Raw genomic sequence first — 25,800 nt, forward strand, 5'->3', positions numbered from 1 at the left:
CTTAGTGAATCAAGTGCGACGTGGGATTCAGGTTTAACTGACAGAGAAATTTTATTAATTTGAAGTTCCGGGAATTTCAGTTAGAGGATTTAACTGCTATAGTTTTTGTATTGTTTTGTGTTTGAACAATGAGTTGAGGGAAAACTTTATTTCCATTTGTCGCGCAAATTTGTCTGGGTAGCAAGTTCAAATAAATGTCACAGAATCCTTCCTCAAATGTCACACATCACCAAGAAATTATACTCAGCAAAGAAAACAAATGTTAAAATGATACGTCTATATTTCATTTAGCTCGACGTTTTGTCGCAATAAACAATGTTAGACAATGAAACGCGACTCTAAAGATGTATCAATCTGATCAGGTGTTCCTGTGCTATCGCCATAGTTATTTCAGTTTATTTTTATTTTATGTGCATAGATTCATTCCATTTTCCTTCCATTTCGTTTTTACGTCATTTCTATCATCAGGATACCAAATATGACATGTTTCTGTCTCCAAAGGTAAACAACTTCCTCCACACAACTAATTTTCGCTTGTCTTTATTTTCCAGTGGATGAAATTTGATTCATTCGAGTGAGGAAAGTTTTGGAGGAGTTTGAGGGTGAGTACGATTTCTGACTCAAAACAAACTCCAGCATATTCTGTCAGAACTCAAATAAGGAGGAATAAAACAAACTTCCCCTTTGAATGATGTAAACATTGATTGATTTAGGAACAACGCTTTTTGGGGCAAGGTTTGGGAGCCTTGTTCGCCTTTCGTGACGACAGACATATTTCCGTTATATCCCAGATATTTTATCACAATACAAACAACCCTTTTACTGTTTTTTTTGAAAGAAAATAATAGGAGTGGTTTGAATGAGTTTTTTTCTGCGTTTAAGCTGAGAAATGAATTCATGATCAGTGTAGTGTAAGGTCTCGGGTCGGAGTTGTGTTGGGCCTTAGTGAATCAAGTGCCACGTGGGATTCAGATCTAACTAACAGAGCAATTTCATTAGTTTGAAGTTGCGGGGATTTCTTAAGAGGATTTAACTGCTATAGTTTTTGTATTGTTTTGTGTTTGAACAATGAGTTTTCAATTTGTCACAAATTTTTCTGAGTAGCAAGTTCAAATAAGTGTCACCGAATCCTTCCTCAAATGTCGTACATCACCAAGAAATTATACTTTACAAAGAAAACAAATTCTTAAAATAATGCGTGTATATTTCATTTAGCTTGACGTTTTCCCGCAATAAACAATGTTAGTCAATGAAACGCGACTCTAAACACGTATCAATCTGATCAGGTTATCCTGTGCTGTCGTCATAGTTATTGGTTTTTTTTTGTTTGTTTTATGTGTATTGATTCATTTCATTTTTCTTCCTTTTCGTTTTTAAGTCAATTCTACCGTCAGGATGCTAAATATGACATGTTTCTGTCTCCAAAGATGAACAACTTCCTCCACACGACTAATATTCGCATGTCTTTATTTTGCAGTGGTTAAAATTTGATTCATTCGAGTGAGGAAACTTTTGGAGGAGTTTGAGTGTAAGTACGATTTCTGTCTCAAAACAAACTCCAGCATATTCTGTCAGAACTCAAATAAGGAGAAGTAAAATGAACTTCCCCTTTGAATGACGAAAACATTGATTGATTTGTTTTGAACAACGCTTTCTGAGGCAACGTTTGGGAGCCGTATTCGCCTGTCGTGACGACAGAAATATTTCCGCTATATCACAGATATTTTATCGCAATACAAACAACCCTTTTACTTGCATACATGATCAAATATATAGATTTAGGCAAGCCTAAAAGCGGAGCTTGCATTTTTTCTCCCGCACGTCAAAAAAACTAAAGCCCCTATTATGGATAAAGTGCGTGGTAATATTAATGGATTTCCTTTGCAACCTCTCCGTGTGCGTGTAGAGGACTGATTATAAGAGAGTGCCAGTGGTACAGTTGGCCGTGCATGCTAAAAGTAGCACCTTGTACGGTCGGTCGTACGGTCGTTTTTTCGCATGTCTTTATTTTGCAGTGGTTATGTCTTTATCTTATTTACTTCGACGTTTTCCCGCAATGAACAATGTTAGATAATGAAACGTGACTCTAAACATGTATCAATCTGATCAGGTTTTCCTTTGCTGTCGCCATAGTTATTTGCGTTTATTTTTATTTTATGTGCATAGATTCATTCATTTTCCTTCCATTTCGTTTTTACGGCTTGTTGGTTTATTTCTATTTTGTATAATTATGGGGCAATGCTCTGCGAGCTCCACTTACATACAGTTAATCTCTTTATAGTGCTGATAATAAAAAAACTTAGAAATCAGATGATGAGAATAGCTCAATCAATCAGCATGAGGGTGTAATCTTGATTTGACACCAACTTCTCTTCAACACTTCACAAAAAATTTAAAGCAGATGGAAGAGAAACTTACGAATCACATCTTAGCAGTCGGAGGGTCAACACTATGAAATACTCTTCAGAGTCAGCATTTGAGCCTAATAACGACTAACTTGAACAGTTTTTGTCATGAAACTTTTGCCAGAACTTTTTGCTGAACAAATTTTGTGGAACAAAATCGAACACCTAGTAACAAACTGATTTCTGTATAACTAAAATGCTTCAGTCTCCACGCCAACATCATAGCAACTGTGGTATCGAATATACAAAAGATCAAATCTATAGGATTTAATTCAAGGCCGGATAACGGAAGAGAAGCCCCGATCTGATCAAGGCGAAATTTTCATATTAAAATCGAAAAACTTCGAAATTATAACGGCTCAAAGATATGATGCGTAAATGCGAATGTTAGAAACAAACAGTTGCATCACCGATCAAATTCAAGAAGAGCGCCAAGTTAGCTTTATGTGTCATATAAGGGAGTCAGAAAGCAAAACTTTTCATTTTCATTAAAAAAAGACATCACGATCTGATTAAAACTTGGTCGTTTTGTTATTGTGCACGATTTAACAAAATGAGTCAAACCTTTATTTAATGATTTCTTTTTTCCTTTTCTGCTTTCAACCGGTCGGGTTTAATTTTCCCTTCCAACGGCTTTTTGTATTAATTATAATCTGCTACCAAACAATCCCTTCAGTTTCTTGTGTTTAGTTTCAAAGTCATAGCAGCGAAACATTAAGATATGTTCCTGTTACTAAAAATAGAAACTTTCGATACCTGATGGTTCTGCATTGCTAATCATGATGCTGACATTTTTTTTCTTCTCAAAGAGAGGAATTTGATTCATTTGTATGGAGAAAATCTATGCAGATGCATAATCGCAAAACTATTTGCACTTGATCATCTTTAGTTCCAGTTTTAAACTTGCTGTCTACTGCAATTCAAGCCCATAAGTGTCACGCGACGAAAATAAAATAGAAGAGGTTTGGACGAGTTTGTTCTGCGTTTACGTTCAGCTGAGAAATATATTCATGATCAGTGTAGTGTAAAGTCTCGGGTCAGAGTTGTGTTGGGCCTTAGCGAATGAAGTGCGACGTGGGATTCAGATTTAACTGACAGAGCAATTCATTAGTTTGAAGTTGCGGGGATTTCTTAAGAGGATTCAACTGCTACAGTTTTTGTATTGTTGTGTGATTGAACAATGAGTTGAGGAAAAACTTTTTTAAATTTGTCACGCAAATTTGTCTTGGTAGCTAGTCCAAATAAGAGTCACAGAATCCTTCCTCAAATGTCACACATCACCAAGAAATTATACTCAGCAAAGAAAACAAATGTTAAAAATGATACGTCTATATTTCATTTAACTCGACGTTTTCCCGCAATCAACAATGTTTGACAATGAAACGCGACTCTAAAGATGTATCAATCTGATCAGGATTTCCTGTGCTGTCGCCATAGTTATTTGCGTTTATTTTTATTTTATGTGCATAGATTCATTTCATTTTCCTTCCTTTTCATTTTTGCGTCATTTCTACCATCAGGATGCTAAATATGACATGTTTCTGTCTCCAAAGATAAACAAATACTCCACACGACTAATTTTCGCATGTCTTTATTTTGCAGTGGTTATGTCTTTATCTTATTTACTTCGACGTTTTCCCGCAATGAACAATGTTAGATAATGAAACGTGACTCTAAACATGTATCAATCTGATCAGGTTTTCCTTTGCTGTCGCCATAGTTATTTGCGTTTATTTTTATTTTATGTGCATAGATTCATTCATTTTCCTTCCATTTCGTTTTTACGTCATTTCTACCATCAGGATATTAAATATGACATTTTTCTGTCTCCAAAGGTAAACAACTTCCTCCACACGACTAATTTTCGCTTGTCTTTATTTTCCAGTGGATGAAATTTGATTCATTCGAGTGAGGAAACTTTTGGAGGAGTTTGAGGGTGAGTACGATTTCTGACTCAAAACAAATTCCAGCATATTCTGTCAGAACTCAGATAAGGAGGAATAAAATAAACTTCCTCTCTGAATGATATAAACATTGATTGCTTTAGGAACAACGCTTTTTGAGGCAACGTTTGGGAACCGCATTCGCCTGTCGTGACGACAGAAATATTTCCGCTATATCACAGATATTTTATCGCAATACAAAAAAACCCTTTTACTTGCACACATGATCAAATATATAGATTTAGGCAAGCCTAAAAGCGGAGCTCGCATTTTTTTTCCCGCACGTCAAAAAAACTAAAGCCCCTACTATGGATAAAGTGCGTGGTAATATTAGTGGATTATCATTCGCAACTTCTCCGTGTCCTTGAAGAGGACTGATTATAAGAGAGTGCCAGTGGTACAGTTGGCCGCGCATGCTAAAAGTAGCACCTTGTACGGTCGGTCGTACGGTCATACATTTAAGTTTTTTCGGCTTGATGGGTTACTACTATTTTGTATAATTATGGGGCTACGCTCTGCGTGCTCCGCTAATATACAGTTATTCTCTTTACAGTGTTGATCCAAAATCCAGAAATCTAATGAAGAAAATAGCTCAATCAATCAGCATGAGGGTCTAATCTTGATTTGACACCAAATTCTCTTCAACACTTCACAAAAAATTTAAAGCAGATGAAAGGGAGACTTACGAATCCGAACTTAGAAGTCAGAGGGTCAACACTATGAAATACTCTTCAAAGTCAGAATTTGAGCCTAACAACGACTAAGTTGAACAGTTTTTATCATGAAGCTTTTACCAGATTTTTTCGCTGCGCAAATTTTGTTGAAATAAATCGAACACCTAGTACCAAACTGCTCTCCATATAACTAAAATGCTTCAGTCTCCAAGCCAACATCATAGCAACTGTGGTATCGAAATACAACAGATCAAATCTATGGGATTTAATCCATCAGGATGCTAAATATGACATGTTTCTGTCCCCAAAGATAAACAAATTCCTCCAAATTCCTGCCTGATCTACACAGATGTACAATCGTGAAACTATCTGCACTTGATCACCTTAAGTTCCAGTTGTAAACTAGCTGTCTACTGTAATTTAAGCCCATAAGTGTCACGCGACGAAAATATAATAGAAGTGGTTTGGATGAGTTTGTTCTGCGTTTATGTTCAGCTGAGAAATGAATTCATGATCAGTGTAGTGTCAAGGCCAAGTTTTCATATTACAAACGAAAAACTTCGAAATTATAACGGCTCAAAGATATGATGCGTAAATGCGAATATTAGAAAAAAAACAGTTGCATCACCGATCAAATTCAAGAAGAGCGCCAAGTTAGCTTTATGTGTCATATAAGGGAGTCAGAAAGCAAAACTTTTCATTTTCATTAAAAAAGACATCACGATCTGATTAAAACTTGGTCGTTTTGTTATTGTGTACGATTTAACAAAATGAGTCAAACCTTTATTTAATGATTTCTTTTTTCCTTTTCTGCTTTCAACCGGTCAGGTTTAATGTCCCCTCACAACGGCTTTTTGTATTAATTATATTCTGCTACGAAAAAATCCCTTCAGTTTCTACTAGCTGTCTACTGCAATTTAAGCCCATTAGTGTCACGCGACGAAATTAATAGGAGTGGTTTGAATGAGTTTTTTCTGCGTTTATGTTCAGCTGAGAAATGAATTCATGATCAGTGTAGTGTGAGGTCTCGGTTCGGAGTTGTGTTGGGCCTTAGTGAATCAAGTGCGACGTGGGATTCAGATCTAACTAACAGAGCAATTTCATTAGTTTGAAGTTTCTGCTATCAACCGGTCGGGTTTAATTTAACCCTTACTACGGCTTTTTGTATTAATTATATTCTATTACGACAGAATCCCTTCAATTTCTTGCGTTTAGTTTCAAAGTCATAGCAGCGAAACATCAAGATACGTTCATGTTGCTAAAAATATAAACTTTCGACACCTGATGGTTCTGCATTGTTAATGCTGACTTGTTTTTTTTCTCAGAGAGAGGAATTTTATTCATTTGTATGGAGGAAATCTAAGCAGACGAATAATCGAAAAACTATTTGCACTTGATCATCTTAAGTTTCAGTTGTAAACTAGCTGTCTACTGCAATTTAAGCCCATAAGTGTCACGCGACAAAAATGTAATAAAAGTGGTTTGAATGAGTTTGTTCTGCGTTTATGTTCAGCTGAGAAATGAATTCATGATTAGTGTAGTGTAAGGTCTCAGGTCGGAGTTATGTCGTGCCATAGTGAATCAAGTGCCACGTGGGATTCAGATTTCACTGACAGAACAATTTCATTAGTTTGAAGTTGCGGGGATTTCCCAAGAAGATTTAACTGCTATAGTTTTTGTATCGTTTTGTGTTTGAACAATGAGTTGAGGGAAAACTTTTTTTCCATTTGTCACACAAATTTGTCTGAGTAGCAAGTTCAAATAAGTGTCACAGAATCCTTCCTCAAATGTCACACATCGCCAAGAAATTATACTCAGCAAAGAAAACAAATGTTAAAAATAGGTCCGCAATGCGTACATGTGTGGCTTACAAATTTGAGCTGCTTTTTAGTGTCTGGTGTCTCATTGGGTTTCTATTAGAAGAGCTAATATCTGATTGCCATTAGATAGTTTTCAATATCGATCCTGTTCATCAATAACACAAGATAAATAGCATAAAAAAAGTCCTGAAATGTTCATTCTGAAGATGAGAGTTATTGGCCAAACTTTGTTATTGGAGGTCTCATTTTGACAAGAAAGGTTGCACATGTAACCCAAGGATTTTAGGAACTGAAAAAACATCAGCATAATCTCCCATAGAGGTCTGATAGATTCAGTCATGATTATGTTTACGTAACGAAGTGGAATTGACTTCTGAAGTTTGTAGGTTGATTGTCTTGTCCAAGGCAAGTGATGTGAAATGAACTCTAAGGAAGAATTTAATATGAATATTTTTGGCATTTTGTGTACCAGTACACAAAATTAAAATAAATTTTTCACAAACATCAAATGTTGAGCTCATAGCGTGTGTGCAGTTTAAAGTACTTGAAAAATTTACAAGTGCTCATCAGCTCATCATACGAGAAATCATGTTATTAATTATTCATAATGTATACATGAAAGATACACATTTTCAGGAAATCAACAAACTGATGGCAGATAAATTTGACAGTATTGACTAAATGAAGTATGTGCCATCAAAATTTGTCCTTCAGCTGAATTCTTACTCAGAAATGCAATTTTGTTAGTTTTTATCAATATACATAAGAGTATCCCAGCTTTTGTATATTTTTGTCAGCTACTGCATGTATCAATCAGAACAACCTACTTTGTGCAAATCTGATTGGTTCCTAATGTGATCTATTATTGCTGGGCCTAGTTTATATTATTTTGTACATGAGTTATTACTTGAAAAAGGCACCTAGCTATTTTTAGCCAATCAAAAAAGTGTAACTTTTCATGTATGTCAGTATTGTGATGAATTCACCAAACCAAACAAGTAACTGAAAAGGAGTTGTAGTCTACGAAATAAAGGCCTTGTATTGCTACCAAGCATAGATACCAATGCTTATCTGAACTATTATGAAGAGAATCTAGAAGACTGCTAAGCTTGAAGGAGGTCATGAAATCTTAAGGTCTCAATAATTCTGGCCATAACTTGGAAAACATAACACTAATCACATTTCAGTTAACATTAAAGCACTAGGCTCCTATTCATATTTTAATAAAAGCAAAACCACTTTGTCACTGAGTTTCAATGGATTACTCCCCAAAGTTTGGAATCAATCACAATAGACATTTCGCACCGTGTTAATGACAAACCGCAGTTTCGGGTTAGGCGTTAGACGTTTGTGACTTTCATTGGTTTAGCGAAAAGTATGTAAACATGGAAGTATAATTTCATTTAAAGAGGCCGTCAAATTGAATTTCCAGACAACAGCAGTGTTTGATTTTCTAATGGCAACAAAAAAGTCCTGTTTTCACTCACTGGCTAAAAATTGTTTATTCTATTCGTATTGGATGACACGTAATGCTATGGGTGGCAGGGTATTCTGCAGTTTAGCCAAAATTTTTATCTCAGCATGTACTAAAAAGACTGGTTGAGTAATTTTCTTACTAAGCATGTGGTATAAACAGAAATTCAGGATAAAAAACGTTCCGCTAAATGACTTACGTGAAATGTGACTGCACAGAGTCAATAATAACTCCTAAGTTTCAATGTGGCACGACCTGCACTGAAGGTCCAGACCATGAAATGTTGGCCTGTGAGAGCACAACTCCACGCTGTAATCCGCACTTAGAAGACAAGCCGACTATAGGAAAGCCGGCGTGTGAAATCTAAGCAACAAAGATGAACGAAAAACTAGATAAAAAACCGGTCTTCGACAGCGTGTTACAGCTACCATTAAAAAATAGTCGCTTTCTGAAGCTTTGAAGCTCAGGCAACTTAGCCGAGCATAGACTGGAACCTATCTTCGACGATAGTAAACCACGTGACAAGCGCTCTGTTCACCGTGACAAATCCAGCCAGGAATAAATATCTTCGATCACGACGTAGTGTGGTTTACAATTCGTGTAAGCCACACAAAAATGATACGTCTCTTTTATTTACCTCGACGTTTTCCCGCAATAAACAATGTTAGACAATAAAACGCGACTCCAAAGGTGTATCAATCTGATCAGGTTTTCCTGTGCTATCGCCATAGTTATTTGCGTTTATTTTTATTTTATGTGCACAGATTATTTCACTTCCTTTGTACGTCATTTCTACCATCAGGATGCTAAATATGACATGTTTCTGTCTCCAAAGATAAACAACTTCCTCCACACGACTAATTTTCGCTTGTCTTTATTCTCCAGTGGTTAAAATTTGATTCATTCGAGTGAGGAAAGTTTTGGAGGAGTTTGAGGGTGAGTACGATTTCTAACTCAAAACAAATTCCAGCATATTCTGTCAGAACTCAAATAAGGAGAAGCAAAATAAACTTCCTCTTGGAATGATGAAAACATTGATTGCTTTAGGAACAATGCTTTTTGAGGCAACGTTTGGGATTCGTGTTCGCCTTTCGTGACGACAGAAATATTTCCACTATATCCCAGATATTTTATCACAATACAAACAACCCTTTTACTTGCACAAATGATCAAATTTAGTTATTCTCTTTACAGTGTTGATACAAAATCCAGCAATCAGATGGTGAGAATAGCTCAATCAATCAGCATGAGGGTCTAATCTTGATTTGACACCAAATTCTCTTCAACACTTCACAAAACATTTATAGCAGATGGAGGGGAGACTTAGGAATCACATCTTAGCAGTCAGAGGGTCAACACTATGAAATACTCTTCAAAGTCAGAATTTGAGCTTAATTACGACTAATTTAAACAGCTATTGTCATGAAGCTTTTGTCAGATTTTTTCGCGGAGCAAATTTTGTTGAACTGAACCGAACACCCAATAACAAACTGTTTTCTGTATCAGTATCCAAGCCAACATCATAGAGACTGTGGTATCGGATATACAACAGATCAAATTTAAGAGATTTGATTCAAAGCCGAGTGACGGAAGAGTGGTCCCGCTCCGATCAAGGCGAAGTTTTCATGCTACAAACGAAAAACGTCGAAATTATAACGGCTCAAAGGTATGATACGTAAATGCGAATGTTAGAAAAAAACAGTTACATCACCCATCAAATTCAAGAAGAGCGTCAAGTTAGCTTTATGTGTCATATAAGGGAGTCAGAAAGCAAAAACTTTCATTTACATTAAAAAAAGACATCAAGATCTGATTAAAACTTGGTCGTTTTGTTATGGTGTTTCGATTTAACAAAATGAGTTAAACCTTCATTTAGTGATTTCCTTTTTTTTTTTCCTTTTTTTTTTTCTGTTTTCAACCGGTCAGGTTTAATTTGCCCTTACTACGGCTTCTGTGACGACAGAAATGTTTCCGCTATATCACAGATATTTTATCGCAATAGAAACAACCCTTTTACTTGCACACATGAACAAATATACAGTTATTCTCTTTATAGTGTTGATCCAAAAACCAGCAATCAGATAATGAGAATATCTCAATCAATCAGCATGAGGGTGTAATCTTGATTTGACACCAAATTCTCTCTAACACTCTACAAAAATTTATAGCAGATGGAGGGGAGACTTACGAATCACATCTTAGCAGTCAGAGGGTGAACGCCATGAAATACTCTTCAAAGTCAGAATTTGAGCCTAATTACGACTAATTTAAACAGCTATTGTCATCTCCGATATTATAACTGCTCAAAGATATGATGCGTGAATGCGAATGTTAGAAAAAAACAGTTACATCACCCATAAAATTCAAGAAGAGCGCCAAGTTAGCTTTATGTGTCATACAAGGGAGTCAGAAAGCAAAACTTTTCATTTTCATTCAAAAAGACTCACGATCTGATTAAAACTTGGTCGTTTTGTTATTGTGTACGATTTAACAAAATGAGTCAAACCTTTATTAAGTAATTTCTTTTTTCTTTTTCTGCTTTCAACCGGTCAGGTTTAATGTCCCCTCACAACGGCTTTTTGTATTAATTATATTCTGCTACGAAAAAATCCCTTCAGTTTCTACTAGCTGTCTACCGCAATTTAAGCCCATAAGTGTCACGCGATGAAAATAATAGGAGTGGTTTGAATGAGTTTTTTTTGCGTTTATGTTCAGCTGATAAATGAATTCATGATCAGTGTAGTGTAAGGTCTCTGGTCGGAGTTGTGTTGGGCCTTAGTGAATCAAGTGCGACGTGGGATTCAGATCTAACTAACAGAGCAATTTTATTAGTTTGAAGTTGCGGGGATTTCTTAAGAGGATTCAACTGTTATATTTTTTGTATTGTTTTGTGTTTGAACAATGAATTGAGGGAAAACTTTTTTTTTCAATTTGTCACACAAATTTGTCTGAGTAGCAAGTTCAAATAAGTGTCACAGATTCCTTCCTCAAATGTCACACATCACCAAGAAATTATACTCAGCAAAGAAAACAAATGTTAAAATGATACGTCTATATTTCATTTAGCTCGACGTTTTCCCGCAATAAACAATGTTAGTCAATGAAACGCGACTCTAAACACGTATCAATCTGATAAGGTTATCCTGTGCTGTCGTCATCGTTACTGGCGTTTTTTTATTTTATGTGCATAGATTCATTTCAGTTTTCTTTCTTTTCGTTTTTAAGTCAATTCTACCTTCAGGATCCTAAATATGACATGTTTCTGTCTCCAAAGATGAACAACTTCTTCCACACGACTTATTTTCGCATGTCTATATTTTCCAGTGGTTAAAATTTGATTCATTTGAGTGAGGAAAGTTTTGGAGGAGTTTGAGTGTAAGTACGATTTCTGACTTAAAACAAATCCCAGCATATTCTGTCAGAACTCAAATAAGGAGAACTAAAATGAACTTCCTCTTTGAATGATGAAAACATTGCATGAGAGTGTAATCTTGATTTGACACCAAATTCTCTTCAACACTTCACAAAAAATTTAAAGCAGATGGAAGAGAGATTTACGAATCATATCTTAGAAGGCAGGGTCAACACTATGAAATACTCTTCAGAGTCAGAATTTGAGCCTAATAACGACTAAGTTGAACAGTTTTTGTCATGAAGCTTTTGCCAGATTTTTTCGCTGGGCAAATTTTGTGGAACTAAATCGAACACCTAGTAACAAACTGATTTCTGTATAACTAAAATGCTTCAGTCTCCACGCCAACATCATAGCAACTGTGGTATCGAATATACAAAAGGTCAAATCTATGGGATTTAATTCAAGGCCGGATGACGGAAGAGAAGCCCCGTTCTGATCAAGGCGAAATTTTCATACTACAATCGAAAAACTTCGAAATTATAACGGCTCAAAGGTATGATGCGTAAATGCGAATGTTAGAAAAAACAGTTGCAATACCGATCAAATTCAAGAAAAGCGCCAAGTTAGCTTTATGTGTCATATAAGGGAGTCAGAAAGCAAAACGTTTCATTTTCATTTAAAAGGACATCAAGATCTGATTAAAACTTGGTCGTTTTGTTATTGTGTACGATTTAACAAAATGAGTCAAACCTTTATTTAGTAAATTCTTTTTTTTTTCTGCTTTTAACCCGTTGGGTTTAATTTACCTTTACTACGGCTTCTGTGATGACAGAAATATTTCCGCTATATCACAGATATTTTATCGCAATAGAAACAACCCTTTAAGTTTTACACATGATCAAATATACAGTTATTCGCTTTACAGTGTTGATACAAAATCCAGAAATCAGATGATGAGAATAGCTTGATCAATCAGCATGAGGGTGTAATCTTGATTTGACACCAAATTCTCTCTGACACTTAACAAAGAAATTTATGGCAGATAGAAGTCAGACTTATGAATCACTTAGCAGTCAGAGGGTCAACAAATACCCTTTAAACTCAGAGTTTTAGCCTAACTACGATTAATTCGAACAGTTTTTGTCATGAAGCTTTGGCCAGATTTTTCGCTGAGCAAATTTTGTAGAACTAAATCGAATACGTAGTAACAAACTGCCTTCTTCATAACTAAATTGCTTCAGTCTCTAAGCCAACTTTTCCAACATCATAGCAACTGTGGTATCGAATATAGAACAGATCAAATCTAAGAGATTTAATTCAAGGCCGGGTGATGGAAGAGAGGCCCCGTTCTCATCAAAGCGACGTTTTCATGCTACAAACAAAAACGTTGAAATCATAACGGCTCAAAGATATGATGCGTAAATGCGAATGTTAGAAAAAAACAGTTGCATCACCAATCAAATTCAAGAAGAGCGCCAAGTTAGTTTTATGTGTCATATAAGGGAGTGGTTTGAATGAGTTTGTTCTGCGTTTATGTTCAGCTGAGAAATGAATTCATGATCAGTGTAGTGTAAAGTCTCGGGTCGGAGTTGTGTTGGGCCTTAGTGAATCAAGTGCCACGTGGGATTCAGATTTCACTGACAGAGCAATTTCATTAGTTTGAAGTTCCGAGGATTTCTTAAGAGGATTCAACTGTAATAGTTTTTGTATTTCAGAACTCAACTAAGGAGGAATAAAATAAACTTCCTCTTTGAATGATGAAAACATTGATTGCTTTAAGAACAACGCTTTTTGAGGCAAGGTTTGGGAGCCGTGTTCGCCTTTCGTGACGACAGAAATATTTCCGCTATATCCCAAATATTTTATCACAATACAAACAACCCTTTTACTTGCACACATGATCAAATATAGTTATTCTCTTTACAGTGTTGATACAAAATCCAGCAATCAGATGGTGAGAATAGCTCAATCAATCAGCATGAGGGTGTAATCTTGATATGACACCAAATTCTCTTCAAAACTTCACAAAACATTTATAGCAGATGGAGGGGAGACTTGCGAATCACAACTTAGCAGCTGGAGGGTCAACACTATGAAATACTCTTCAGAGTCAGAATTTAAGCCTAATTACGACTAATTTAAATAGCTATTGTCATGAAGCTTTTGTCAGATTTCTTCGCTGAGCAAATTTTGTTAAACTAAATCGAACACCTAGTAACAAACTGTTTTCTGTATCAGTATCCAAGCCAACATCATAGCGACTGTGGTATCGGATATACAACAGATCAAATTTAAGAGATCTGATTCAAAGCCGGGTGACGGAAGAGAGGCCCCGCTCTGATCAAGGCGAAGTTTTCATGCTACAAACAAAAAACGTCGAAATTATAACGGCTCAAAGGTATGATACGTAAATGCGAATGTTAGAAAAAAAAACAGTTACATCACCGATCAAATTCAAGAAGAGCGCTAAGTTAGCTTTACGTGTCATATTAGGGAGTCAGAAAGCAGAAGTTTTCATTTTCATTGAAAAAGACATCACGATCTGATTAAAACTTGGTCGTTTTGTCATTGTGTACGATTTAACAAAATGAGTCAAACCTTTATTAAGTGATTTCTTTTTCTTTTTTCTGTTTTCAACCGGTCGGGTTTAATTTGCCCTTACTATGGCTTCTGTGACGACAGAAATATTTCCGTTATACTACAAATGTTTTATCGCAATAGAAACAACCGTTTAACTTGCACACATGATCATATATCCAGTTATTCTCTTTACAGTGTTGATACAAAATCCAGCAATCAGATGGTGAGAATAGCTCAATCAAAGAGTATGAGGGTGTAATCTTGATTTGACACCAAATTCTCTTTAAAACTTTACAAAGAAATTTACAGCAGATGGAAGGGAGACTTACGAATAAGATCTTAGCAGTCAGAGGGTCAACAAATACTCTTTAAACTCAGAGTTTTAGCCTAATTACGACTAATTCCAACAGATATTATCGTGAAGCTTTTGCCAGATTTTTCAAAGAGCAAATTTTGTAGAACTAAATCGAACACCTAGTAACAAACTGTTTTCTGTATAACTAAATTGCTTCAGTCTCCAAGTCAACATCATAGCGACTGTGGTATCCAATATACAACAGATCAAATCTATGAGATTTAATTCAAAACCGGATGAAGGAAGAGAGGCACCGCGAAATTTTCATGCTACAAAAGAAAAACGAAATTATAACTGCTCAAAGCTATGATGCATAAATGCGAATGTTAGAAAAAGACAGTTACGTCAACGATCAAATTTAAGAAGAGCGCCAAGTTAGCTTTATGTGTCATATAAGGGAGTCAGAAAGCAAAAATTTTCATTTTCATTAAAAAAGACATCAAGATCTGATTAAAACTTGGTCGTTTTGTTATTGTGTACGATTTAACAAAATGAGTCAAACCTTTCTTTAGAGATTTCTTTTATTTTTCTGCTTTCAACCGGTCGGGTTTAATTTAGCCCTTACAACGGCTTTTTGTATTAATTATATTCTGCTACGAAAAAATCCCTTCAGTTTCTTGCGTTTAATTTCAAAGTCATAGCAGCGAAACATCAAGATATGTTTCTGTTACTTTTCAGATTTAACTGACAGAAGAATTTCATCAGTTTGATGTTCCGGATTTCTTAAGAGGATTCAATTGCTATAGTTTTTGTATTGTTTTGTGTTTGAACAATGAGTTGAGGGAAAACTTTTTTTCAATTTGTCACACAAATTTGTCTGGGTAGCAAGTTCAAATAAGTGTCACAGAATCCTTCCTCAAATGTCACACGTCACCAATTAATTATACCGAGCAAAGAAAACAATGTTAAAAATGATACGTCTATGTTTCAATTACGTCGACGTTTTCCCGCAATAAACAATGTTAGACAATGAAAAGCGACTCCAAAGATGTATCAATCTAATGAGATTTTCCTGTGCTGTCGCCATAGTTATTTGCGTTTATTTTTGTTTTATGTGCATAGATTCATTTCCATTTTCCTTCCTTTTTGTTTTTACGTCATTTCTACCATCAGGATGCTAAATATGACATGTTTCTGTCTCCAAAGATAAACAACTTCCTCCACACGACTAATTTTCGCTTGTCTTTATTTTCCAGTGGTTGAAATTTGATTCATTCGAGTGATGAAAGTTTTGGAGGAGCTTGAGGGTGAGTACGATTTCTGACTCAAAACAAATTCCAGCATATTCTGTCAGAACTCAGATAAGGAGGAATAAAATAAACTTCCTCTCTGAATGATGAAACAATTGATTGCTTTAGGAACAACGCTTTTTGAGCCGACGTTTGAGAGCCTTATTCGCCTGTCGTGACGACAGAAATATTTCCGTTATATCCCAGATATTTTATCGCAATAGAAACAACCCCTTTACTTGCACACATGATCAAATATATAGTTATTCTCTTTACAGTGTTGATACAAAATCCAGCAGTCAGATGATGAGAATATTTGACACTAAATTCTCTCTAACAATTACAAAGAAATTTATAGCATATGAAACGGAGATCTTATCACATCAATCACATCTTAACGGTCAGAGGTTCAACGCTTTGAAACACTCTTCAAAGTCAGAATTTGAGCCTAATTACGACTGATCTGAACAGTTTTTGCCATGAAGCTTTTTGCCAGATGTTTTGCTGTGCAAATTTTGTTGAACTTAATCGAACACCTCGTAACAAACTGCTTTCTGTCTGACCACATTGCCTCATTATCCAAGCCAACATCATAGCGACTGTGGTATTGCATATACAACAGATCAAATCTAAGCCGGGTGACGGAAGAGAGGCCCCGCTCTGATCAAAGCCGCGAAATTTGCATGCTACAAGCAAAAAACGAAATTATAACGGCTCAAAGCCATGATGCGTAAATGCGAATGTTAGAAAAAAACATTTACATCACCGATCAAATTCAAGAAGAGCGCCAAGTTAGCTTTATGTGTCATATTAGGGAGTCAAAGCAAAAGTTTTCATTTTCATTAAAAAAGACATCACGATCTGATTAAAACTTGGTCGTTTTGTTACTGTGTACGATTTAACAAAATGAGTCAAACCTTTGTTTATTGATTTCTTTTTTCTCTTTTCTGCTTTTAACCGATCGGGTTTAATTTGCTCTTAGTACGGCTTTTTGTATTAATTATATTCTACTACGAAAAAAACGCTTCTGTTTCTTGCGTTTAGTTTTAAGGTCATAGCAGCCAAACATCAAGATATGGTCCTGTTGCTAAAAATATAAACTTTCGATAGCTTATGGTCCTGCATAGCTAACTGAATGCTGACTTGTTTTTCTTCTCAGCGAGAGGAATTTGATTCATTTGTATGGAGGAAATGTCACAGAAGTTTTAGGGTAAGAACCACATAACAATCAGCTATGCTATTCTGGGGAAAAATTAAAACAACTTAACCCTTTTTTTCCCAGAAGTGATTAAGAAGTAGAAGTTGTTGTCTTGATCAAACAACAATTTCTCGTCACTAATGTACATTAAAATGTGTAGCAGTTAGACGGGAGATGGGTTTAAGAGCGAATTACAAATCAGGAGTTGTCTGGAGGCTAATTTATAAAAGTCTAACAAACACACGGCATGCACGGATTCCCTACTTGATTTGTACAATTTCAGTCCCAAAGCTTTGATTGAATTATTTTTTGTGTGCTGGATTACAGCATGTTCTCTGAGATCTGCGAGCAAACATCATTGCGGCTAAAGCATGGACGAATACCAGTTTAAATCTTATACCGCGCCCGGTGTGGCAAAACTGCTGCGCCTGATCTACGCAGATGTATAATCGCAAAACTATTTGCACTTGATCATCCTTAGTTTCGAGTTGTAAACTAGCTGTCTACTACAATTTAAGCTCATAAGTGTCACGCGATGAAAATATAATAGGAGTGGTTTGAATGAGTTTGTTCTGCGTTTATGTTCCATTAATAAGTGAATTCATGATCAGTGTCGTGTGAAGTCTCGGGTCTTAGTTCAAAGACGATTCAAAGGCCGAGATTCTTGTTTGGTTTTGTTTCAAAAGGATTGAGGCTAACTTTTAGTATCAGTCAGTCACGCAACATTCTTGCATGGCTAGAAGCCGAACGACCTTTATCGAATGCTCAAATGTCACGCATGGCTGAGAAAAACTACTGGAAAAAATACTGCTTTTAAAAAATATTATTAAATATACCGCTACACCGTTGAAATATTTGTTGGCAATAAATGATGTTATGCCGCGAGGCTTAACCATTGATGAATATCGATGAAATGTTTTAGTTCTCATCGTGGTTGTTTGCGTTATTTCAAGAGTTTGGGAGAAGATGTATTTCAGATTATTGATTTTCTTTTCATTGTCTGTCACTCGATCAGAACTCTAAAAATAACACTCCTCTGTCTTCAAAAATAAACACATTTATTGCTCGCTTGCTTTCGCTTTCCTGGTGTTATTTGATTGATTCGCGCCAAAAGCTTCGGAAGAATTCAAGGATTGCTAATTAATAATTTTCTGTACACGGTCATTCAAATTTTATGATCATATAACAGAAAAATATTGGGCCGGTAATTCCTTTAAACTGCCTATTTATAACTCCTCTTAGACTGTTGTAAATATGAATCGTTTCAGTAACAACGACACAGTAAGTGAAAATTTTCGACCAGATTCTAGTACTGCACGTTCATTGCGTTTTACCTTTTATCTGATAGAAAATGATTCAAAGAATCAAAAATAATCCTCTTGCTAGCAGAACTGATTGACGCGAATATTCTCCTGAATAATTTCATCGAAAATGCAACAAAGAGGCAAGAGAATAAACAAATCTATCTTGAGTTGTAATCTTGACATAACACAAAAGTCTCCTGTTAATTTGTTAGAAAGGAATTGGTCGCTCCACGAAAGGAGAAGTGCTGTCTGATTTTAATAGCAGTTGTAACAGTTGAATGGTTACCAAATAGGCTACTCAAATTCTAAAGTTAACTCGACACCTTTAATCATGTATCGAAGATTTTGGTAGTTGACGTTAACTTTCCGAGCTCACCCCGACATCTTCCAACAAATTATACTGATAACAGTACTAGGGTGTCCCAAAAAACATCAGAGCAGTTGCAGTAGCAGAAATCTAAGTCTGATATTTCCGGAGGAGCGTGACTGTTTCATCTGATCCCATGTTTTATTTCAAGCAAAGTCATCACTGTAAAAACCAGTGAGTGTACTATAATCTGTATTCATTCACAAAATTGCGTAAAACGCACTGCGCCACAAATCGAAGTTTTCCTGTATTTCTTGAATGGCTTACATAGAATGTAGGCATTGGGCGAGCTATCAGTAATGATGACATTTCAACATGGCTTTTAAAGTTTAAAACAGGAACTGGTTAAGCACGTTGTCGCAAAAAAATTTGGCTCCATCCTGAGAAGAGTTTAAAATTCAGATTTAAATCAAACAATAAGCAAAACCACTGGTTTTATACCTTGTCACGGTGGACGTTTCCTCTCTCTACCTTTAGCAAAATTACCCTACATCTGATGCAAAAAAAAAAATTCAGATGCTAAAATAAGGTTTATCGCGTATCATATTGTAAATATATTGCAAAATTTAATATCGACTCAGTCAATTTGCTGCTTTTATAATTGAATCGATTTTACCATCTCAGTAGCGGATCCAGACCTTGAGCTAAGGGGGTGGGGGGAATTGTCGTTTGCCCTGCCGGTTTTTCTTCCTTCTGCGATTCTTTTTTTTTTTTTTACTCAAAATAAGGAAAGGGGGGGGCGGGGGTGGCCGGGCTCCCCGGACTCCTCCCCTATATCAGCCACTGCATATGAGGACATAATAATATGATTACTAATACGGTCGACCCTGTATTAAGCGGCCCGCATTTGGCGATCACCTTATATTAAGCGGTCAGTTGTCAAAATCGCGAATTGTTTCCTCTTTAATCACTGTAATTTTCACCTCTATTTAGCGGTCGCCTGTATCAAACGGTCGCGGTCACCCTCTACCAAGTCCCCCTGGCCTGTTTTTAATGTCTTTCACTTGTAATGAACGATCACTGAAAGTGAGACCACTCAAATAAAACTAAGAATAATCTTCCAAGTAATTTTTAATTCATGTTTCTCTCCCAAAATCAAAGGAAGTATTATTATAGTGAGATTCTGTACATTAGGTGGCCAGTTGTGGCATAAAGTGGCATTATATATCGTTTTTGATGATACCCCTAATCTGTAGAATCTCCATTTAGCGGTCATCCTTCCTTTCCCCGTGGGTGACCGCTTAATACAGTTTGACTGCTTATATTTCTAAGAATAAAGAAAATTTTATTGAACTGAGATGAAAAAAGAAAATAAATAAGGAAGATCTTCCTATCTTTATATACATATTTTCTTCATTTCAGCGGCCATCCTCTTAAACATTCGAAGACCATGATGGACAGCAAAGCAGAAGTCGAAAAAAACCATCAAAATAGCTTGTGCTGTTGCCTTATTCCTTGGAAACACTAAACGCTATTTAAAAGCACTCGAGCTATGCAACGAATGTTTAGTGGTACTGAATAACGTAACTCACAGTAAAGAAGATCATTTTACAAAATCCCTTTACCTTAGGATCTTCATGTTAATGTTTCGGGTATACTTCGACATCAATGATCACACAAGGAGTGAAAGATGCGCCGAAATAGCTGTTTCACTATCGCACGACACTGGTAACGCGATGATAGAAGCATTCTTCAGCGTAAGTCTGGCAAAAATGTATTTTGACCAAAGACGGCTTCAAGAGTCAGAAAAATTTTGGGAGAGAGCAAGCAGAATCTTAAAGGTCATTGGGAAGAAGGAAATGGAAGCCCACACCTGCACTTGTCTCGGACATGTTTCCCAAATGCAAAGCAAATATCAAAAGGCAAAAGGGAATTTCGAGAAGGCACTTGCCATCCACATGGAAATTAGAGACAAGAAGGGAGAAGCACACGCTCGCACAAACCTAGGAGCGGTGTTACGTTCACTCGGTGAATATCAGAAGACTAAAGAATATTTTGAGAAAGCACTTGCCATCTTCATGGAAATTAGAGACAAGAAGGGAGAAGCACACGCTCGCACAAACCTAGGAGCGGTGTTACATTCACTCGGTGAATATCAGAAGACTAAAGAATATTTTGAGAAAGCACTTGCCATCTTCATGGAAATTAGAGGCAAGAAGGGAGAAGCAGACGCTCGCACAAACCTAGGAGAGGTGTTACGTTCACTCGGCGAATATCAGAAGGCTGAAGAATATAATGAGAAAGCACTTGCCATCTATATGGAAATTAGAGACAAGAAGGGAGAAGCAGACGCTCGCACAAACCTAGGAAAGGTGTTACGTTCACTCGGTGAATATCAAAAGACTAAAGAATATTTTGGGAAAGCACTTGCCATCTTCATGGAAATTAGAGACAAGAAGGGAGAAGCAGTCGCTCGCACAAACCTAGGAGCGGTGTTACGTTCACTCGGCGAATATCAGAAGGCTAAAGAATATCTTGAGAAAGCACTTGCCATCAGCATGGAAATTAGAGACAAGAAGGGAGAAGCAGACGCTCGCACAAACCTAGGAGAGGTGTTACGTTCACTCGGCGAATATCAGAAGGCTGAAGAATATAATGAGAAAGCACTTGCCATCTATATGGAAATTAGAGACAAGAAGGGAGAAGCACACGCTCGCACAAACCTAGGAGAGGTGTTACGTTCACTCGGTGAATATCAAAAGACTAAAGAATGTCTTGAGAAAGCACTTGCCATCTTCATGAAAATTAGAGACAAGAAGGGAGAAGCAGTCGCTCGCACAAACCTAGGAGCGGTGTTACTTTCACTTGGCGAATATCAGAAGGCTAAAGAATATTTTGAGAAAGCACTTGCCATCTTCATGGAAATTAGAGACAAGAAGGGAGAAGCAGTCGCTCGCACAAACATAGGAGAGGTGTTAACTTCACTCGGCGAATATCAGAAGGCTGAAGAATATGATGAGAAAGCACTTGCCATCTTTATGGAAATTAGAGACAAGAAGGGAGAAGCACACGCTCGCAAAAACCTAGGAGCGGTGTTATATTCACTTGATGAATATCAGAAGGCTAAAGAATATAATGAGAAAGCACTTGCCATCTTTATGGAAATTAGAGACAAGAAGGGAGAAGCAGTCGCTCGCACAAACATAGGAGAGGTGTTACCTTCACTCGGCGAATATCAGAAGGCTAAAGAATATAATGAGAAAGCACTTGCCATCTTTATGGAAATTAGAGACAAGAAGGGAGAAGCAGTCGCTCGCACAAACCTAGGAGCGGTGTTACCTTCACTTGGCGAATATCAGAAGGCTAAAGAATATCTTGAGAAAGCACTTGCCATCTTCGTGGAAATTAGAGACAAGAAAGGAGAAGCACAAGATCGCACAAACCTAGGAGAGGTGTTACATTCACTCGGCGAATATCAGAAGACTAAAGAATATCTTGAGAAAGCACTTGCCATCTTCGTGGAAATTAGAGACAAGAAAGGAGAAGCAGACGCTCGCACAAACCTAGGAGCGGTGTTACGTTCACTCGGCGAATATCAGAAGGCTAAAGAATATCTTGAGAAAGCACTTGCCATCTACATGGAAATTAGAGACAAGGAGGGAGAAGCAGTCGCTTGCACAAACCTAGGAACGGTGTTACATTCACTTGGTGAATGTCAGAAGGCTAAAGAACATTATGAGAAAGCACTTGCCATCAACATGGAAATTAGAAACAAGAAGAGAGAAGCCTTGGCTCGCACAAACCTAGGAGAGGTGTTTGATCTCCTTGGTGAATATCAGAAGGCTAAAGAATATCACGAGAAAGCACTTGCCATCTGCATGGAAATTACAGACAGGAGTGGAGAAGCAGACGCTCGCTTTAACCTAGGAAATTGGTTTTTTAAACTTGGTGAATTTCAGAAGGCTAAAGAGTATTTCGAGAAAGCCCTTGCCATCTTCATGGAAATTAGTGGAAGAGAGGGAGCAATGAAATGTTTCCTTGGACTCGGAAGTTGCTTTCTTTCGCTTGGAAAATATCGGGACGCTCACGAACATGGGGAGAAAGCACTCTCTATTGCGATGGAAACCGGTAACAGAGCAAGAGAAGCGGAAGCGTATGGTATCCTTGGAGAGGTTCGTTATTCCTTACTTGATTATCAAAGGGCCAAAACATACAACGAGAAGCACATTTTTATCAGCACTGAGATTGGTGACAGACGTCAAGAGGCAATGGCATACCTAGCAAAAGCAAGGATACTTCGACATGGCAAACAAAACAAAGCTGTAGAATGCATTGAGAAGGCGCTCTTAATATTTAGTACTATTGGCGACATTAGAGGCGATTGTGCAGCCGTAGCTCAACTCTCTTACATTAAATTATTGCAATCAAAGTTCCAGGAGGCGGAGTCTCATCTTCGTGAATGTATTGCCAAGTATGAAAAATTGCGACATTCCTTGCACGGAAACGAGCAGTTTCAAGTATCTCTTTTAGATCATACAGGACTTTTTCCATACAAGATGCTTAGTGGATTGCTTTTTCATTCCACAAATCCTAAAGAAGCACTTTATGTCGAGGAGCTGGCACGGGCTAGGTGCTTGGCAGAATCTATGACACTCAACTTTTCCGCTGAAAATCACATCTCATCTGATCCCAAATCATGGTTCGGGATTGAAGAGATTTCAAGAAAAGAAGAGAACTGTACTGTCCTGTACATTTCGTATTATGATCGAATTGTTCGATTGTGGGTTTTGAAAAGTAACGGAGACACTTTATTCCGATCTTCCGAAGTAGTGGATGACAAGACTCTCATAGCGGAGAAAGCTTTCAATTTAAATAGCTTTTTCGACCATGATCTCCGCGGCTTTGGAATTTTACCTGCCCATAAATGCGAAGATCGATCTTTGAGTGAAACCATGCCGATATCACTTCACGACCAGAGCGAAGCAGACTTGCGAGGAGAGGAAACTCCAGAAACTACAAGAAGACTTAATTTGTGTTCCAAACTCATCATCACTCCAGTGGCCGATCTACTTACAGAGCCAGAGATCGTTATTGTACCCGAGCGTAGCTTGTACCGAGTCCCATTTTCAGCCTTAAGAGACAAATCAGACGGTAGATACATATCGGAGACTCACAGGATTCGCATCGTCCCTTCCTTGACGACTCTTAAGCTCATTCAGGACTGCCCAACAGATTTTCACAGCGAGATCGGTGCAGTAGTTGTTGGTGACCCAAAGGTAGGAAAGGTGTATTACATGGGAGGTGAAAGGACATTTGTACCATTGCATTGTGCAAGAAAGGAAGCAGAGATGGTCGGAGAACTGCTCGGAGTTCAGCCTTTGTTGGGAGAGCGTGCAAAGAAGCAGGAAGTACTTCAAGCGATGAATTCAGTGAGTTTGATTCATATTGCTGCCCACGGTAACGCCGAAAGAGGAGAGATTGCCCTCTCCCCCAGCCTTGCCACTAACACTATTCCAGAGGAGGAGGACTACCTTTTGAGGATCTCTGATGTATCACAAGTTAAGTTGCGAGCCAAACTGGTAGTACTCAGCTGTTGTCACAGTGGACGTGGAGAAATTAAAGCCGAGGGAGTTATTGGAATCGCTCGAGCGTTCCTAGCATCCGGCGCACGTTCAGTGTTGGTGACACTGTGGGCCATAGAGGACGAAGCAACAGAGAAGTTTATGAGGCGTTTCTACAGACACCTTGTTGATGGAGATAGTGTCAGTGAATGTCTTCATCAGGCCATGAAATGGCTGAGAAGCAACGGCTTTCCCAAAGTTTCCCAGTGGGCTCCGTTCATGTTGATTGGAGATAACGTGACATTTGACGTCAAGAAACAAAGGTTAGTTTTATTTCCGAAAGGTCACTAGACACACACTGAGTCACGTACAGAATCTGGTTTCGATTCAGTTAAGGTCAATGTAACGAAGAGAGGACGTGTTGGTGTACATTGCAATGTCTTACGCGTGCCTTCTCTGAACACAATGACATAAATAGTTTTGAGAATTCCAAATTTTAGCTAGAAAAATACCAGCGGCATACTGTGTATATGACCATTTTCAAACTCAGAATGATAGTTAAAGTTTTCAACCGCAATTAACAATTTGCAGAACCGGTGGGGCTGCGCGCGAATCAGCTACAACAATAGCGAAGATTATAATGACAGCAGTTTTTAAATGCAACCTTTAACTTAAGTATTTTTTTGTTTGTTTTTCTTTAGGAAAGAAGAAATTGACTGCGAAGGACAACAATGAAGCATAAAAGAAACAGTCAGCCAAGCCTTTCAAAAGATTGTCATGAATAATTTCATTGCATATAAATATATGTAACGGCAAGGGAAGTTTAAGTTTAATTTTTCCATTCAAGTAAACTTTAGAATGTATATCTTTATGTAGTTTCGAAAACGTAGATTGCGATTGGAAAGGTTTCTCTTTGTATGGAACTTTTTCCCAGTAACAAAGAATGTAGCGAAGCTATTCAGCTTGTAGTTGTTTCAGCGTGCGACCTAAATCACTTGATTACTTGATAGTTTTAATCGAATATTCTGTGAGTCAGTTATTTCTTATAAAGTTTCTTGGGAGTCTAACTTATTTGAGTAGAAAGGAGATCATATGCCTAATCTAAGTTAGTCGTGAACGAGCGGACCCCTTTGAGTAAGTTAAACGAGAAAAGGTAAATTGTTTAGTTTTAATTTTCAACCGGGGTCAGAAATGTGAGATGCAGATATGATTGATGTTTACACCGAATTATTCCATTAGATCAACTCATTTTGAGGTATTATCGATTATATGCTTGATCGAATGTTGTGTTTTTAAATAAAAGTAGCATAATTTGTAAATTAAATCGTGATTCTTTTAGTCATTTTTTTTGGCCAAACCCTTCAAATCTCACGCCCAAAGCTGCCTTCTCCTTATCACTTATCTGCAAAATATTTTATGTTATCCTGTTGGCATGTGACTCCCAACAAATCTGGAAACGAAACTCTACTTCGTATTAAACATAAATGTTGGTACACGCGCAATAAAGAAGGTGACTCATATCACATGGGAATTTTGCATTCCAATAGCTCTTGTCCATTGCGAATGACTGACGTTAATAAGAAGCACCTTTCCGA

General features: G+C 37.2%; 2 protein-coding genes across 2 annotated transcripts; both read left to right on the plus strand.

Moving 5' to 3' along the window:
* Positions 1–20,842: 20,842 nt before the first annotated feature.
* LOC136277129 (tetratricopeptide repeat protein 28-like) lies at positions 20,843–23,274 on the plus strand. Its single transcript, XM_066158814.1, has 2 exons — positions 20,843–23,115; positions 23,241–23,274. The coding sequence occupies exons 1-2, from the start codon at positions 20,843–20,845 to the stop codon at positions 23,272–23,274; spliced, it is 2,307 nt and encodes a 768-aa protein (XP_066014911.1).
* A 16-nt stretch (positions 23,275–23,290) lies between these two features.
* Positions 23,291–24,940, plus strand: LOC136277130 (tetratricopeptide repeat protein 28-like). The gene is made up of 2 exons (XM_066158816.1): positions 23,291–24,528; positions 24,907–24,940. The coding sequence occupies exons 1-2, from the start codon at positions 23,291–23,293 to the stop codon at positions 24,938–24,940; spliced, it is 1,272 nt and encodes a 423-aa protein (XP_066014913.1).
* The last annotated feature ends 860 nt before the right edge of the window (positions 24,941–25,800 follow it).

This window comes from Pocillopora verrucosa, chromosome 12 (assembly GCF_036669915.1).
Source record: "Pocillopora verrucosa isolate sample1 chromosome 12, ASM3666991v2, whole genome shotgun sequence".
NCBI lineage: Eukaryota > Metazoa > Cnidaria > Anthozoa > Scleractinia > Pocilloporidae > Pocillopora > Pocillopora verrucosa.